The 19,148-nt window shown below is 32.4% G+C and overlaps 1 protein-coding gene across 1 annotated transcript in view; it reads right to left on the bottom strand.

The window, feature by feature from the left end:
• Positions 1 to 225: 225 nt before the first annotated feature.
• LOC108688171 (dynein heavy chain 5, axonemal) overlaps positions 226 to 19,148 on the bottom strand; it is a 22,307-nt gene continuing 3,384 nt past the window's right edge. Inside the window, exons 9-35 of the mRNA XM_018194317.1 lie at positions 18,830 to 19,053; positions 18,530 to 18,705; positions 18,109 to 18,291; positions 17,550 to 17,948; positions 17,086 to 17,324; positions 16,418 to 16,669; positions 16,109 to 16,272; positions 15,777 to 16,034; positions 15,483 to 15,711; positions 14,474 to 15,147; positions 13,473 to 14,278; positions 12,983 to 13,121; positions 12,348 to 12,734; positions 12,045 to 12,217; positions 11,619 to 11,985; positions 11,157 to 11,351; positions 10,915 to 11,053; positions 10,554 to 10,830; positions 9,895 to 10,336; positions 7,956 to 9,313; positions 4,285 to 7,862; positions 3,957 to 4,183; positions 3,502 to 3,813; positions 2,868 to 3,319; positions 2,434 to 2,728; positions 413 to 612; positions 226 to 337 (exon numbers count right to left, since the gene is read on the bottom strand). Coding sequence (XP_018049806.1) covers positions 226 to 337; positions 413 to 612; positions 2,434 to 2,728; positions 2,868 to 3,319; positions 3,502 to 3,813; positions 3,957 to 4,183; positions 4,285 to 7,862; positions 7,956 to 9,313; positions 9,895 to 10,336; positions 10,554 to 10,830; positions 10,915 to 11,053; positions 11,157 to 11,351; positions 11,619 to 11,985; positions 12,045 to 12,217; positions 12,348 to 12,734; positions 12,983 to 13,121; positions 13,473 to 14,278; positions 14,474 to 15,147; positions 15,483 to 15,711; positions 15,777 to 16,034; positions 16,109 to 16,272; positions 16,418 to 16,669; positions 17,086 to 17,324; positions 17,550 to 17,948; positions 18,109 to 18,291; positions 18,530 to 18,705; positions 18,830 to 19,053 — 12,257 coding nt within the window. The remainder of the gene's footprint in view (positions 338 to 412; positions 613 to 2,433; positions 2,729 to 2,867; positions 3,320 to 3,501; positions 3,814 to 3,956; positions 4,184 to 4,284; positions 7,863 to 7,955; positions 9,314 to 9,894; positions 10,337 to 10,553; positions 10,831 to 10,914; positions 11,054 to 11,156; positions 11,352 to 11,618; positions 11,986 to 12,044; positions 12,218 to 12,347; positions 12,735 to 12,982; positions 13,122 to 13,472; positions 14,279 to 14,473; positions 15,148 to 15,482; positions 15,712 to 15,776; positions 16,035 to 16,108; positions 16,273 to 16,417; positions 16,670 to 17,085; positions 17,325 to 17,549; positions 17,949 to 18,108; positions 18,292 to 18,529; positions 18,706 to 18,829; positions 19,054 to 19,148) is intronic.

Raw genomic sequence — 19,148 nt, 5'->3', positions numbered from 1 at the left:
TTTGTATTCTGAACATGAAATAAACATTTATATATATAAACATTTAATTATATTAATTTTTATTAAACATTTAACTATAATATATTAATTTTTTATTGTTTGATTTGACAGATATCACAATATAAGAATAATACACAAAATATTATACCCAATATAATTTAAATATAATTTTAAATAATTTATTGAAGCGTCTCTCTTGAGTTATTATTACACATCTTTAATATTTTATTTAATATCACATAACAATGCTACACCTCGAAGTGTCCAATGTCGGGGATTATAATCTGTTTCAAAGTCAATAGAACCCACATATTTCGCGTCTGTTCTTTGAGGCTTCCTATATATAGGACACTCATATAATTTTGGATCTTTACCAGCGGTTGTATTTATTGCGAAAATATAAATAACTGGCATTTGTTCGTAAAGAACTTTTGATCTACTCTCAACGAGTTTGCCAGCCTTTCTATCAAGCGATGCTCCTTCCAGAAATAAACCGTGAACATAAACCCCTTCCTGAGGCTGATTTTTAATATCCTCTTTATTATAACGCGTAATCACGTTCTGCAAAACTACGGAATCTAAAGCCCAACCCTTATGCGCTCTGGTTACTTCCTAAAATTCATTCATTTAATTGAAGTTAAGACAATTTAAATAATAAAAGACGGAACTAGTTATTATAACGAAATTAAATTGCAAAATGTTAAACTTTTCGAATTAGTTTAGTCCGCTCTATCTATACGTAAGCACTTTGTCAAAATTTACCGGATGCAGAGTGTGTTCTAAATATTTTAAAAGATTTTAAGGTATCACAAAGAGAGGATCTCTTAAGACGAAAATGATTATATGTTCGAAACGGTTTAATTTAAAAAGTATATGGTGTCAAAATTGAAAAAAATTTTGTTTTTTCAAAAATCATTTGGGTTATTTTGAAAAAACTTTGTATGTGTTTGAAAGATATAAAACCTTATCTTTTAAGACTATACATCGCTTTTTTATTCATTTAGGAGTGGACCTAAGAGGATAAGCGAATACTCTTTTTTTTATGAAAAAATTATTACGTCACTGATTTGCGTTTGAAATTTATTTCTTTTTCGGAAATGGCTCATTCTACCGAAAATTTTAAAGAAATCTTTTTTCTGTTGATCGTCTCAATTAGCATAGAAGAATTTCAAATTTAAGAAAAATCAGTAGCACACCAGTTTTTTTTTTCGAAAAAGTATATCTACTTATCTTTGGACTATCTCTGATTGAATAAAAAAAGTAATAAAATAGGGTGCGTCAGCAAAATCTGGACAATTTACATTTTCCGATATATTGTGCCTCCGCCAGAGATTGTTGTTGGCGTCTGAGAAAGCCTGATGCTTCTAATAAACAGTTATTTTCAAATGCGCGATGTTGAAACCAAGTGCGGAGTATAATCAAAGAACCGTGATCATCGAAAGTCTTCGCGCTGGGCGCTCAACAAATAATAATTCGGTTCTTTGGATATTCGAAATCAACCGTTTATGACATTGTGACAAAAAATATATTTTAGAACAGTCCAACAAAGGTTCCAGTATGTCAGCGAGGAAGAGTCACTCGAAAGAACGCGCTGCGAGGATTCTCGCAGTCGTTGAAAGGATTCAAGCGCTGATTTCGGATGACTCAAGGCAATCGTTGCGAAAATTAGCATCGATTGTTGGTGTAAGCGAGCCAACAATGCGTCAAATTGCCGAGGAGAATCTTCGATACAAATCGTACACATTAAAGATACGACAGATGTTCACTGAAGCTGCCAGGACAAGTCAAGTTGCTCGTCTCAGCTCCCATTCTGGCTTCCCAATAGCCCAGATTTAAATCCCTTGGACTACTACGTATGGAGCGTAGTTAAAAGGGTCACAAACAAGTCTCGGCATCCCAATGTGATGTCAAGGACCGCTATTGAAGCATTCGTCGGCATGGGCAGCGCATTACAGCGTGCGTGTGAACGCTTCAGACGTCCGAGAATAGAGGTCATTCAAGCTAATGAGGGATATATCGAATAATTATGCTCTACAGGGATCCCCCAAGGGCCATGTAAAAAGATTTTTTATAATATTTAACTTTTCATTAAAAACATTTTGTTTAAAGAAATTGTTCGATTTGTTCGGATTTTGACGCACCCTGTATAACTCGAAAAAAGATGAAACTTTGTGTTCTTTAAACACGTATAAAGTTTCATCAAAATATTCCAAAATTTTTGGGAAAAACAATTTTTTTTTAATTTTTACATTATGTATCTTTAAAACTAAATCGTTTCGAATATAAAATATAATCATATGAGTATTCGTCTTGAATTTATGTGAGGAGAGAATCACCCTTTAAAATCTTTTAACGTACTCAGGATACACCTTGTATATTTTTTATATATGTATGTGATATAAATTTATTAACATTACGATTTTTAATGCTTACCTGTCTCATAGCCGTTAAAAATCCTTGTGGATTAAAAAATCCGGTCATCCAAAATACTCTTGGACGACCATGAATGCACCATTGTCTGAACTGATGGTCTCTTTCTAAAAGCTCCGTATACCAGAAACCTAAAGTTGCCGATTCCCAAGATATTTTTAACCATTTATCTGGGATACGTGCGTCATACATCGCATCCAATGATTTTCGTAAACCTTGACTCATTATTATGGTACCTTCAATGGCCAGCTTTAAATCCGTTAAAGTACTTTGTACTTCTTTGATAACTCGCGAAATTCTAAAAAGAATCGTAGTTAAGAAAATTAAAAAAATAATGATTTGTCTTATCTTTTTTACTACAATATATAAAACATATAATAGTATTTCACAGACATTATATTTAAACTCATTTTATGATAGACGAAAAGGAATATTACCGGTCTATTTCTTGTCTTAGAAAAATGTTCATAGGCAATAATGGACCCATTCTTTGAAGCGCTTCTTTTACTTCAAACGAATTGTATTGCTTGGGCAATTTAGATAGCATATCATTGGCTAATTTATACACGACGTTTTCTCTAGTTTCACCTCCCTGTGCACTACCTTCTTTCGGCTGTACATTAAGAATTGTATCAAGTATTCCTTTTGCTGTATTAATCTGATAAGTAATGTCGGCGTTTGGATGTAGTCCAAAGACTTCTGGTGTGTCGGTCGCAGGTAAACTATCAATGTAATCTAGATATCCCTGAAGATTTCTGGTCTGAGGTACTCTATATCCTCGATAAAATTCAAAGCCGGGTCGTAACAACACATCGCAAAACCAGACATAAGTGAAAGTAGTTAATAAACGTTTGTCAAAATCGTCTGTAACTCTACCGCCATATTGGACCTAAAAATGTAAAGTAAGTAATATGAAAGTAAGTATAAAATATTTTGACATTTTCTGTAATTTATGATTACCAACTACAATACCTCTGTCTTATTTGCTCTTTTGTTCAATTATTTTATAAAAAATATAATATAGCGTTAGATTTATATTTATTTAATGAAAATAAAAAAAAGATCGAAAACCTCTCCAAGCATATAGCAGACCGTCGGCCAGGAAACACCTTTTTTAGGATCCATATCATCCAAGTGATTCTGTATGAACTGAACCGATGCTGCAAAATCTGCTTGATTAAATTCATAAGGTATATTCCAACCGAGCGGTCCAAATTTTCTTCTCTCTTGTACTACAGTGTGTAAAAATGCAACAGCATATAACAAGGGCGGCCACTGCGATTGAGTACTGTAATCCAATGCATCTTGAGTTACTGCTTGATAAGTTCTTTTCAAACTAGCTCTTATGCCTTGAGGTGGTTCATTTGTGAATTTGATTGCCATCTGAAACATATTTTCTATATTTATTATATTTCTTTAAATTTATTTCGCAAAATTCTTCTTTCCATATATATAACAATCGATATGTTTATATTATAGTTAAGAATTAGATATGTTAAATACACATTATGGACTAGAACTTTAACCTGTAGCAAACCGATGGGAAATTGAGGATGTACTTCAGTTGTCATCCATAATCTGAACACTTCGTGAACAGTTTCTGTTTCAACAAGAGCATCCATTACTTCCGTACAAAAAGGCAATGACAAATGAATATTTTGTAACAGAACCCAACCACCCGTACTCATAGCTTCGCTAATCATTCTTCGAGCATGGAGCTCTTGGCCTTGCCCCATAGATACTAAATTTAATGCTATAACACCAAAAATATTATTAATAAATAATTTGTTTTTGTTATGAAAGACTTAAATTTTCTTTGTGTAACGAAAACAATTAATTAAATTACTAACTTACAAATCGTTTTTTGTTTAGCTAATGCTGTAATTTGAGGACTCGGATCGGATCCTATAGACAATAAGCATATCAGTGGCGTCCTAGTTTCAGATTCTAACCACGTTGTTTCTAAATCTAATATTTTAGCCTCTCCGTATTCTTTACCCAAGGATTCGGTGATATATTTTCTCGCCTGGGATAAAGTTCTGTCAGGGCTCCATGATCTAATAAGTAATAATTTTCGGAACACATCAAGACTTTTTTGATAACCGCAAGGTAAATCTTCTTCTTCTGGTTTCTCTTTTTCGTACCATATTCTCCATTCCTTTTCATTGAATTCAATTTTTGTTAGTATATCTGAGAATACATCTAGTCTGCTTATTTCGACTAAATTTAGCCATGTTATATCAAGTATCCATTTAAATGGTTTTGGTGTTACTGCATTAAGATCTAAGGATGCTCCACCTTTTATAAAGGCATTGAATTCTGCATGTGAAATAGCACCTTTATGACAATCTATCTTCATACTTAGCATCAATGTAAATAGAGATTTATGCCTCTCATAAAGACTTCTCAGAGTAAACGCCCAAACTTCATATGTGAGATGGCGTAGAATAATGTTTATCCGCTCAGAAGTTATAAGACTCTTCATAGATTTTGTAATTGAATTATCAAAGATTGTCAAGAATTGTCTCAATGAATTTTGATACATCACATTGACATTGCTCATTTCGACTATCAAAAAATACAAAATGGATCCTCTTGACGCAACTGCACGAAATTCTTCGCGTGCCAATGTGATTTTTTTTTCAGTAAGAGCGGATACTTGCAGCTTTTCATTTACTGATTCGGCCGTAGTTTTGGTTTCTTGAAGAACAGTTATTAAAGCTTCATCGTCTACTAAAGAACCTTCTGAAGATGTAAGTCTATGTAACAATGTACTTTCGAGTTCCTTCATCGAACGTTGATTAGTCAAGACTGATTCGAATAGAGCGACTCTTTCCGCTTCTAAATCGGCTTTCTCCATAAGTATCACTCGACCTAACAATTGATCTTCTAAACCTAACATTGTCACGGTAAAATCAATAATCGATGTCTTTGCAGATATTTCTGGACTGTATGCTGGATTTGGTAATTTGGTAGTAATATATAGCATGAATCCTGGCATTACATCACATTCTTTATCTCCAACGATGACCTTCTCAATAGATCCTGATTTAATGAAATTTTTTTCAAGTACATTATCGAGTACCGGATCAAGTTCTTCTGCGACATCCTCGATCAATAATGGTCTACCTAATGAAAGACTATCCTCAAGATGAGTTCGGAAATACTTATGATTTAGTGAAGTAATTTGCAACTCGTTTGTGCTCTCCTTATTCTTGATCCACATTTTTCCTTGATTTTGAGGATCCACAAGAAGCGGATAAGATGAAGATTTCGTGACAATAAGCGCATTTTGAACAGATAACTCGTCATTCGGTAATCCTTGAAGAGTCCATTCTGACATTGTTGCTGTGTCAACGAGCATATTCGTTATGTTTAAATTTTTAGTGAAAGGTATAAATTTATTAGTCAGTATATTCATCCACGCAGTCACTAAGCTGGCTCGATACTGTTGATTATAAGGTCCACAATATGACAAAAATCCAGTTGCCAACAAAACGTCTCCGACTAACCGTCCCAGTTGAATCTTAAATTCTCCACTTTGCTCGGTCCATCGAATCTTTTCCCCGCCTAATCCATTTATCAAAGCAGTCGCAGCTGTCATTTTTCTTAAACATACATTTGCAGCTTCTGTTAACCTTTGCTTCTCCGCTACCGCGCTATCGTATTGCTCTTTAACTGTCTGCAAAGCCATTTCTCTTTCGGATAATTCTCGCTCAGCATTTGCCAAATCTTCCATTGCGAGTTTTAATCGTGCTTCTTGCAGTGCTAAGTTAGCTTTTAAAGGAAGAACTTCTTTGTTAACGGAATGAAAGAATGCCATAGCTTTTGTCCACGATAATAGACCAGCAACGTCGCCGCATACACGTCTGGCTGTTTCCATATTGTAATCCTCCATTTTGAAGTATGGTTGTAGCAACTCAACCATTTCGTTATTGATTATATCTTTTGGATAATTTTGTAGTTGTAATAAAAACGTCGTACTAGCCATTAGTTTCAAAGATTCTGCCCACGAAGGTTTAGGGCACAGTGCAGTTGTGTCAGGTACAACGGATCCGATTTTCCGTTGGAACAAAATCAATACACAATCCATAATTCTCATTATAAGATGAGGTGGTCTACCCAGCTTTCTCACTGTTGCTATGTGAGCAGGTTTGATGGTATTCAGAGCAGCTTCTGCTTCTTCTAATGCTGGTTTCGCTGCCTCTAACTTTTGTTCAGCCAGTGCTTTTTCATCAGCTATACAAGCTACCAATTGCTCCGCTTTCTCCTTAACTTTTTGCACTTGGTTCTTAAAAGCTTCAGCTTGCATTGCTCTCTCTGTCACTTCTAAAAGTACTGTCTCAGCTTTCTCAGAAGCTTGAACTAATTCTTGTTCCATTAAGGCTAAGTCTCTTTTTAAGATTTCAACTGATATCGATGCCTCTTCGAGTTTTGCTAAACCTGTATCCATTCTTTTAGCTCCTTCACCAAGTTCATGTTGTTTAGATCGATAAATATTTTTGTATCCACTAATGAAATTTAAATAAGACTTTGGAGTCACATGAGTAGCGCGCCGAAACCTTTGGAAATATTCGATTGATGTTTCTGAAACGATATCTTGTATGGATCCTAACGCATTCACTAATTCAACTTTCACGTCACTGGTACAAGCGATTTCAAAATCATGAAGAAAATGTTTAGCAACCAAAATCAGGGCATTTTTAGGCCAAGGTTGGAACCAGTCTATAGTGCAACCTGAAATAAGTGCCGGAAAACGCTGAGCGCGATTCCGGAACTTTTCTCCCACAGGAGAGAAACAGAAAACGACATGTAAATTTTGACAAGTTCTTTGCAAAAAGAAATCCATTACTAATTCATTATTAAGTGTTTTTTTAGGATTTTCTCTTCTCAAAATAGGTGTTAACTCTGAGATGATTTCCGCTTGCTCGTCACGTGTAAATAAATTGCTAATAACTCCGGAACTCAAGATATTGTTTAGATATTCAAGGAAACCTTCCTCTTTGATATCGAGATCAGTGAAGATAAATGTTGTACCTTTGCCTTGAGTGCCGCAAGTGCGATACAGAAATCTTAGGTCTTCTAAGAAATTGGCCACGTTATAAGATCTAGTCAAGGTGATTTGAAACGTTTTATACCCGGCAATAAAAGAGGATAACTTTGTAAGACTTTGTTTGCCAGAACCACCAACACCTACTAGCATTACGTTGCCTTTTGGATGCCTAATAACTCTAGATATCTTTACTAAGTGTAGCATAGCGTCAGGGAAAAATACTAAATCCATTCCAGCGCCTCTCTGCATTTCGTTGAATTGTGCCAGAAACATGTCTAATCTCTCTCTTAACACTTGAGGATCATACACAGGTTCATATACTTTAGGAAGTTCTACATCTGCATCTTCACCTTCTTCACCGGTTGGTTCTGGAGCATCTCTAGCGTTAAAAAGTTCTTATTAATATGCACAATATTTTTTAAATTACAATGTATATTAATACAATAATTATATACTATTATATACTACAAACCTCATGAAATCGACGAAAGTAGGATCTTGATTTAACATGTTTACGTATTTTTCTCCTAAAATATCAGCTACAACATTAATTAAACCTTTATCAAACCAATCTTTGTCACTTTGTATTGTAAATCTATCGCTGAACACTCGTGTACATTCGTGCTTCCAAAGCAACATCAATACGCTTTCTTTATCAATGACTGTAGACAACGTACCGACCATGCCTTGCCAAATTCTCGAAAGATCTCGGAGACTAAACACATAGTGAAACTTCGCAGGCGTTGGCAACAGTTTTGCGCGTGTTTTTTCCCACAATATTCTAGTCAAAGGAATCATTTTTTTAACTAGTTGTCGAACTTCTTGAGAAAATCCTCTTTTAATATTGTAATGTCCTTCACCTAAAACGCTAAAAATTCGATCGATTGATGCGTTATCAGGTAACGTGCAATTAAAAATACAAAATTGTCTCTTGAGTCTCGAGGGAATGTCATTTCTTCCGCCTCCAGGCTGACACATAGCTGCTAGAAAAGTTACATCCACAATGGCGGTGAAGTCACCGGGTTTTTCTAAGGAGTAAAATCCCTTCATATCCATAACTTGCCGGACAATCTCATTGGTTATCTGGTCACCCCATTCATTAATTTGCGGTAAATTTATGTCATCGACAAAGACCAACATCTTCTTACCGCCTGGTGGGCCAAATGTATTTCCTAAACGTTTTTCCACGTAACTTTCAATGGTTTTTTGGAATTGATACGGACTGGTCGCAGAACTAAAGTTGAAAGAGCGACTCAAAGTTGTATCTGGATTTGATTTCTTCATATATGATTTCATCATAACAGTTTTGGCAGATCCTTGTTCGCCTATTAACAATACAGCTTTATCCTGACAGCCAATTAAGTCAATCAAATATTGAATTCTGACATTATCCGGTATAGGCACCAAAACATTACTATAGTCAGGTGTTGAATATTCAGGATAGATGTAATTGGTCACCATATTTGTCCACGTATCCCACGTGCCTTTATCAGTGACGAAGAAGTCAAATACTGTAGCATCCAAATATCTGTCAGAAATCGGAAGATCCAAAATATCAAAGTTTTCTCGAAGATACTTGTCATATTTTTGTCTATCAGCAGTTTCTAGTAATGCTCCTATACCCCACACTAACGCGAATACATAAAGACGTGTTAGATATTCTGCCGTTAAAGGTTGGGGTTTGTCTCTCTCCATATCTTCATCTTCTGTTTCTTCTAATAATGTCTCCGGAGGTATCAAACCTTCCAACAGGCAAAGCATTTGCCTTACTATATTACATTGCAAGACATCGATAGCGAGCGATAACGTTTGAGTGCTCCACGAATAGACCTGATAAATTAAAAATTTATTTATATTTTATGTATATTATAAAATTATACATATTTTTATATTAAAATTAGAAATACAGTACTTCAAATTTATATATTAGTTAAAACATAAATTTTAATATATGCTTATAATTAATAAAATATGAATTAATTTTATCTTCCTATCATATACAGAGTGTTCCATTTTAATCAATCCAATCAATTTTCTTCGAAATTATTTATGAAACAAAAAATGTTTCAGATAAAAATAGAACGAGGGAAACGTATTTTGGTCATATTGTTTTTTTTTTAGATGGAATGCTAAAAAAATATGAAGATCATCTCTACTTTTTAAAATAGAATTATATAATTTTTTCATATAATATGAATCCTCTAATTATGTAATTAGAAGAGAAAATTGACTGGATTGATTAAAATGAGATATATAATATATTCTGTATGTATTCTAATTTCTGTTCAAATAGTGATCAACAGTAAGCATGTTTTCTTAAGTTAAGAAAATAATTAATTTATATGATTAGCATTAAAATAAAAATATTTAACATGTAGTCTGCAAAAGACAGAATTGTTTTATTAATTTACCTGTGCAAAAGAATCTGTAAATAATTGTTCGAGAATTTCTTGCTCCAATGTTGATCGTGATTTTAGCCAAGCGGTAACAACTGGATTCCAATCTAATCCTGAAGAGCTCATATATACCATACCGTTTCGCGAAACAGTCGCAGGACTTGCATTATCAATATTATGCGGTTCAAAAATAATTTTACATGTTGGCGCCATTGATAATCTATCGCCATTAGCCAAAGTCAATGTTTTATTATCATCCAATACAGAATTTAAATTTTCTATCCAAATACTATCAACGGGACCATCAAGCACTAGCCATACATGTTCACCCTTCTTTAATTTCAGTGTTTTACGCCACAAAGCTGAGAAAATCCCATCTGTCCAATCATTCGTTGCAACATCTAAACGGCCAAACATCTGAGCGGCTGTTATACTTTTTGGATTCATTCTCATTTCTCTAAAATTAAATAAATTATTTGTACATAAATTCTAGTAAAAGTTAATTTATAAATAATTTGTTATTATATTTTAAATGTTTATTAATTTATCGAAAAAGCTTTAAATAATTTGCAATATTTTATAGAAGAGATATACATATTTGATACATATGATATACATATTACTCAGAGATATACATATTTGTACCAATCAATATACATATTCTAATACATTACCTATGGGAATTACCACATTGTGTTAGTGCTTTCATCAAAATATGTATACAAGTAGTTTTACCAGCGCCGGTCGGACCTAACGTCATGATGCCATGCCTCACTCTTTGCGTTTCATATAGCTGTATTAATTTAAGCACCCACGGCGAATGATAAATTAATTCTGCCTGCTCCACTTGTTCATTAATAGCTGCTTCCAATTCAGGATATGATGTTTTCTCCAGAACTTGGTTGGGAAATAGGTCAGCTACGAGAGATATGAAGAGTGGTTCGTCCTCATCTACAGAAAAATATGTCATTGTTTTAGCATATCTTTGTATCGATTAATTATGCATCTTTTTTTTAAATTAATTAGCATAATAACCTATGAGCTTTGAAAGATTCATGTCTCTTAAAACACGCATGACGATCGTACTTTCCGTGTCCTTAGAATTGACTCTTTTTGCCGCTCCTAAAGTTCTTAACACAGACAATATATTTCGCAGACCGAAATCATAGTGAACCTGAGATATATTGTAAATATATTGTAAAATATTATAATAAATTTTAATCCTTCTTCTTTTTAATGTCTTTCTCTTTTTTCTTTTTAGTACATAATAATGTTACCTGTTTGGTCAACTGCTCTTCGCACAATTTATAAAGAGTATAAAATTTACGAGCAAGTGTAATATTCTCTAAAAATCCACAACTAGCTAGTTTTACACGTATAATAATCTGACGATCAGGTACCATCATAGCTACTGTGCGAAATTGTATTTTCAAGTTCTCTGGCAATTCTTTTCGTCCTGCATATCCAGGATTCTATAATTTACATAATATTGAAATATTTTTATACGTTCTAATACGTATCTTAATCGTTATTAAGTAATTATCAAACCATTATAAAAAAACAAAGTTGCATAAATATGAAAAAATTATTTATCATAAGAAAGATAAACATAAAAATGTACCTCTTATATATAATATGTATAATTTTAGCAAATTTTGTCATTTAGAAAAAATGTAATAATAAATTTTCATTTAGAGAATCATGTTTCTTATTCTACTATGTTGCATGATACAGATTACCATAGTAATGAATATTCCAAGTTCTGGAAACATATCAACTTGATCTCCATCTGTGAAAATAAATTGCTTCTTTTTTTCCTTTTTTGCGGCAAGCACTACGGCAACTTGTTGTGCGGCGACGGACAGAACTGGTAATTCAATTCTGTTAAATTCATCGAAACAACCCCATGAACCGCTTTGTGCCAATCCCTTATAAATACGACCTAATCCTCGATAATCCATTTGATCAGAGCAATTGAAGACTACGACGTATTTTGCTAAAGTCTTCCCCATGTCTTTTACAGTTTCTGTTTTGCCAGTTCCTGCTGGACCGCAAGGAGAGCCTCCCATTGACATTGATAAGGCTTGCGCTAATGTTATATAACATCTAAAATATATAAAATCTGAAATAAGGTGTACAATGTCGTAAAATACGATTGCATTTACCTATCGGTTAATGGTGTAATAACCAATCTTTCGGTACATCCTAAGTATTCATTTTGGTAGGTAAAATGAACATCTGTGATGCATATAGAAGTTTTGTCTAAATCTTCTTTAAAATAAAACCTGCATTGCTTCAACCATTCGAAATCATTCATTGACCGCACATTCAGACGACACTAAATAAATGGAATATGTATAAATGACTGTATCTGTCCGTTACATCTAAGATTCTATGTAGATTAGATTTATGTATTATGTTTCTAATACATTGCATCTGTACACAAAAATTTTAATTTAATAACATACCAAAATGTCAAAAATATCACGTTGGTGGACATGTATAGTAATCAATGTTTCGAATTTAATTCGTTCTATTTTACTAAGATCTCTCGTGGTTTGATCGATTAATGTATTTAAAAGATCAAGGAATTTATTATTCGTTTCTGTCATAATTTTTTTATCGGCGCGAGCTTGAGCCAGAGCCAGTTCGCCATCTCGTGTCCAAATCATTTGAATGCCTAACAAACCTATCTGAGCAGGCATTTTGTCGAGAAAGTTCAATAAATTGAAATTTGCATCATTAATCATGCTGTAGCATTGACGGATGATAGAATGCAAAGAAAGTTGAGACGTTTGTAATAATTGCATCAACCATGTTTCCACAGAACCTTCTGCTCTTACAGCTCTTTCCAGCTTTAAAAAAAAGTTGCAAACAAATTTAATTTTATTTATTTAAAAATTATTAGTTTCCAAAACTTATGTTAACATTACACAAATTTAAGTACAAATATATACACATATATCTATATTTTGAAGATAATATTTAAGAGTTGTATAAAACATTGTTACCTTTATTAAATATACATACTTACTTGTATAGTTTCACCTTCTGATGAAATAATAGCTGTCATTTTATTATATTCGATGTCATGAAATTTTACGTAACGCGTATTATCGAAAATAGATAATAGATGATTTTGTATAGTATGAGAATCGGACGCTTGGCCAAGTATTTCTAAGAGCGCAGGGTCAGAAACAAAGAAAAACCTTGGAAACATCATGCGCTTTTTCTCTAAATATCTAAGATTAAAGAGAATGGCATTAAAGAAAATAATTTTTATAAACAAATATTAATTAAAAAGTATCCCTTGTCTATAATATGTTATATTAAAGGTGCAGTTGCTACATTAAAGTGAAAGTATTAACAATCAAAATCCGCAGAATACAAACTATAATAAACAATAACATTACAAATATTATAATTTTCTACTCAACAATGTATCTAATGTCCCCTTAACATGTGTTATTATATTTATATCGTTGAATGGAAATATGATATTAATGTTACTGTTAGTTTGTGTTTTACTTAAAATTCCTTTTGAGTTTGCTAAGAAGGAAGAATTATGTACACATCACTAATCTTATACTTACCCACTCAGAGATTTTTGACATAGTTCTAATTGCTCTTGCAAATGTGGCAGAAGTTGCTTTAACAAGTCATCGCCTACACAACAGGGTACAACTCCTGGTGTTTCGTGAGCGCGTTGCATAATTTTTTGCCAACTTTTGTCAATCTTGCTAAATCTTTTGGCTTCCTTTGGCAATTGTTTCGCAATATCACCGCCCACAAATACCGCTTCGAGATAAACCCACATGTTTTGTACAAGTAACCATCTTTCGAGGATCTCATTTGTGTTAGATAAATCACTGAGCCACTGTTGTATTTGCTTTCTAAAAGGTGCATTGTAGCGATTTGACATGAGTGAACCAAGAACCATCAAGCTGTCTTCTAACTGACTTATAGTTTCTGCTGTTGTGTCTCCTCTAAGTAATAATTCTCCCCTGTTATTGAATGTCATGAAAGTCAACTCGTGAGATGACCATTCGTTTACTACTGTCCTTAATTTAGCCTCAATATCTTTTTCCTTCATAGCTGATATACAAATATCTTCGATGTCTTCTTTGTTTTTCAAAAGCGGCGCTTCAAGAATATTTTTAAGACAGAAACCTTCGCTTTCAAGATCGAATGAATATCCTGTAACTTCTATAATTCTTTGCCAATGGCGCGGTTTCATTGCTTTATTTGCCATCAGCTCGAGAAGAGGACACATATCGTTGAAATCATCGATTGTCTTTTTAAGCGCAAAGAACGCTGGCCATTCTTTTAATCCTTTTGGTAATTTGCGACAGCGATTTTGAAACTCCATCAGCTCATTGTTTATTTCTTCGATATTTACCTAAATAATTTATACAATTATTAAATTTATATAACAATTTGCGTGTATTACTAAGAAAGTTTACAAATAATTTTTTAAATTTTATTACTAATAAAATTAAAATTAAAATAATAGATATAATTTAAATTATACATTAAAAAAACTTACACATTATAAATATCTTACATAAAAAACGGTGATAGTATAATTTCTTACCTCACCCCATGGAATATCATAATAGCTGCTAACTCTGTCGATGACATCATTATAAAGTTTGTATAACTTTTGCAATAAATTCAATTCCTTTCTGATTTGTGAAAGCTCTGGATAATCTGTGATAGGCAAACCAAAAAGCTCTTCGCCGCTTTGATATGTTTGTAATTTTCGCCACATACCATCAAACCTGTTCTGGAACAATATTTGTCTGTCTGAAGCATCACGGGGGCTCAAACCTGGTTGCATCGGCCCAGATGATTTGTATTCTTCGCAATACATTTCGTTATCGGCACGGAATTTCTCCAGATTATTTCTTAAATCGTTCTCGAATTGTGGTTGTAAATTCAATAGCAAGACATGACTTTCTTGCGCTCGTGCCAACAATTTCTGCCAGGTGTCTCTCAGATTATCTACCTGCTCCAAGCATTCCTGGTCTACAGGTACCTCATATCTTGTGACTATATTAAAAGCTTCTTCAATGGGATCAATTTTCAGTTCCATGTCGACCTCTTGTTCTCGAATCTTTTTGAGGGTATCCATAATGAGACGTACGTCATCCAGATCGCGAATTTGATGATCTAATTTACGATCCATTTCGTTCATTAATGCATAAACATATTCCATTTCACGACGATACTTCTTTTTCATTGCTTGACCAATTTTATGTGTGCAACCTGTGTGTAGGAATTATTATTTTTGTACTCTGTATTTCTTTTATAGTATAAATTGAAATATATAAGAGGATAGTGCATAAACGATGTTTCTCTAGCAGGCGAAAATTGAAATAAAATATAAAAGACGTTTACGCTCTAGAAATCATTTACTTCTGTTACTTTCTCTTCTATTTATGCTCCAATTTTTATTTTTGTTATGGATTGATTTTTTTGTAAAATTTGTATTACTTACCTTAAGGATTAAATACGTTTTTAAAATATATTACTTATAGTAATTTATAATTGAATATATAATTGTAATATTCAAATAATATTATATTATATTAATGTTATACCTTTGATTTCTGTATAAACACCATATTTCAGTTTTTCCGTCGACACAGCAATCGATGTACCAAATATGATCATATCTGGCTCAGTGGCCAATCGATCTTCAAGTTCACTGTGTTTGCGAAGAGTAGTTTCAAATTCTGACAAAGAGATTTGTAACAATTCTCGTATACTGCGTTCATTTTTCCACAAAAATTTATAAGGTTTCCAACGATCGAGAAATTCTGTCAAATCCTATAAGTTCAACATGGTAATTGAATTCATTAATAAATATCAAATCTCATACTATTATTACTAACTTGCCGCAATTCCATTGTACAAGTGCTCAACATGCCGAGTAATTTGATAATTTCCTTATTATCCATCACCATCGTGTAAAAGTTTCTTTCTTGAACTGGAAATACGGGTCTCTCTTCAGAGAGAATTTTATAAAGTCTTCGCCTTCTAGTTTTCATATCTTCTGGTTCTTCTTTCTGTTTCGCGGCATTACTATGTGCTCGCAACACGACATTAGCTAGATTTCGTTTGGATGGGTAGGGAAGATTTTTCCACATGCTCTAATAATCGAATAATATAAAAATGATGTATTAAATATTTCAAAAATTTTATTTTATTAATATAATCCTTTTACTTTGTTTCCTCTAGAATTCCACTGCGCCACTCCTTTCGCAACACCTGTAATAACTTTTCCAACTGATGTCAATGCTTCTTGAATATCATCCAGACTAGATTTAACTGTTACTGCCGGAATCATCAGTGTTGCATGTAATAAAAACACCGGATTCGGAATTGTTTCTATAAAATATAATTAATTTTAAATATAATTGAAGAGATTTATGAAATGTTTTATAAATAAAATAGCTTAAATCTTTTTTTATTAAGCTAAGGATGCGTTTATTTTAATAGTATGAAGATTTTACCAAAAGTTTTATAAAAATACCCGAATCAATTTCTCGAATGAATCGTTTCCTGATTGCATCTAGAGATACTCTGGTGATCTTTATTAATACATCCACGATTTTTCTAGAATAATATCGTCTCATCTCAGATACCGCATTTCGAACCATTTCTTGCATGCCTTTGGGTAAAGTACCGGGTGTCGTCAATAATTGATGAGGCTCATCGAAATAATTCCATACCACGGACCAATCTTGTTGACTTGTTTGTTCTGTTGCTTCTTCTCCTTCCGCTCCTTCATTTAAAAAAAAATAGAAAAGATAAAAATTATTTCAGTATTTTTTTTTATAGAAAATGTAGAAAATTTTTAATAGCTGTAAATATGTATCTTCTTGCTATTTTTACAGTAACTGTGATTAAATTGTCAAAATCTTTAACTGTTGTCACCAGAATTGCAATATTTATCAAATAATTTATAAACAAGTATTGCAAATGAGATGAGACACATACTTTATATATATATATATGTGTGTGTGTGTGTGTGTGTGTGTGTGTGTGTTAAAAAAGATAAATAATTCAACTTCCGTAAGACTGGTCGTCGTTAATAGTATTTCGACGGTTAAAATGGAATGGTACAAAAGCTCATATTTTAATTGCAAAATTTACAATAAAGACTACATTAATACATTAACATTAATACATTACCTTCACTAGTAAGAAAATCAAATTGATTGGAATTACTTTTAAAGCTATCTGTAGCCTTTCTAACAAGCTGCAATACTTCTTCCACTGCTTCTTCGATCATTGTACTTTTACGATGCAAATCTACTGCTGCATTTCTACATATTTCCTCGTTCTTCTCTATGAATTCCTCTATTGTCCATGGTTGATCGGACTCTGGCAGAGCATGCAAAGTTACTTTCCGCATACTTGTCAATACCTGCAAAATCCTGGCACAACCATTATTCAATTAACTTGTATAATTTTGTAAGTCTCTAAATGCTCTTCAAACTTTAGCAAAAAAATTATTATTTAGCGATTAATTTAGCATCAATTAATTAATTAATTGTTATGAAACAAATTTATTTTTTTAAGCACACACATATTTATTTTATTATCCAAAAATTTGTTTTTAGAACAAGCAATTTTATTTTTTTATTTTATTTCCATTATACCTATTATCGTATACGTCGTGTACTCTTGTGATAAGAATATCAAAATTTTTGATCTGCTCTTTCGTGTTGTGGCAAAAATCTTTCCAATCTGGCTTGGTCCAGGTCAAAGTTGTTAAACCGAGTTCTAATAACGATGCAACGCAAACTAAATGCGGTAACAATAATGGGCGAACTTCTAGTTTTACACGTTTTGCAGTACAAACAAATTCTTCGATTATAAGTTGGAGCGAATCCGTAATTAAAGTAAAATAATCTTTTTTTGCTAATATTGTTAGTGCAACAATTGGAATCTCCAAATTTATTTTTGCTAAACAATCGGCCTCACGAAATAGAAGAACGACTCGGTTTTCCAGGTTGACTTTTACTTTTGCTGATTTCTCGTCGACTACAAGCAGCGGTCTGTTAATTATATTAAATAATTATAATAATAATTATTTATAATAATTTTATATTAATAATTTTGTCATAATAATTATTATTCAATATATAAATATCTGTGATTATATATGTGTTTTAAGAAAGCAGAATCAATTATCGATTATTGAATTTAAAAACTGACCGTTTTAAACAATCCTCGATGACCCAAGAATTTTGATGCGTCCAAATCTCAGCAATATCGGTCTGATATTGTTTCAGAATAGCAATTACATGATTATATCTTTTCACCAAATCGGCAGTCAATGGTAATGTTTTTAGAACAGGATGATTTGATACAGATGCCATTAATTCGTCCAGATGCACTCTAACAAAGATTTTTTTTCTTTACATTTAAGAATATATATCTTAATTTATATAATTCTTAATATTTCTTTAATTTTTAAATAATTATATATAAACAAATTTTAGATATTGTGATAAAAAATTGTTTGAAAATATTTGTATTTAATTTAGCACCTAAAAAATTACAAGAAACGATAAAGTTTGTTCAAGCAATAATCCAAAAGTATGAATTCACAGACTAGTATAATTATTTTATTTACTTCAAAGAATTTGCCCAAGTCAATCGTCCAGCTATAGGCGGCATATGTCTCGGTAATGGAGGATCATCTCTTTGTCGTTTGAATAGTTTTAAAATTCGATCAATCTCTTTATCGCAATACTTCACAACAATGTTATATTTTTCCTCCAATTTTGTAAGAGGTATTTTTTCACTGACCTTAAAAAATATTTAGGAAAAGAACATTTGTATATTTATATTTATATTTAAAAAAATAAATAATTTAAAAATGTTGCGTAAATATTTCTTGAGGATTTATTAAAAAGTTGAATATATTTATTACCTTTTCAAATCGCGTTAAAAACCGTATACCTTGTGGTGTTTCCCATACATCAGCATAATTTTTTTCAATAATTTCGCCGATGTTCTCTTTCAACATATTTGTCTTTGCTATAAAGTCATTATAATCTATATCAAAATCAGTGTTTCTTGAATCGAGATAATCATATGATTTGCTAGTCGCAATTTTTTTAGCTTCTTCAAATGTTTTCATGGCTTCATCTAACGCTATAATTTGATATATAGCAATTTATTTAATGTATAATTAAAATATACTTCTTTTAATTATTATTTTTGCATCATTTTAGTCAAAATTATAACAA

This window comes from Atta colombica, unplaced genomic scaffold (assembly GCF_001594045.1).
Source record: "Atta colombica isolate Treedump-2 unplaced genomic scaffold, Acol1.0 scaffold226, whole genome shotgun sequence".
Taxonomy (NCBI): domain Eukaryota; kingdom Metazoa; phylum Arthropoda; class Insecta; order Hymenoptera; family Formicidae; genus Atta; species Atta colombica.
The sequence above is the reverse complement of the archived record's forward strand: the minus strand, read 5'-3'. Positions and strand labels throughout refer to the sequence as shown.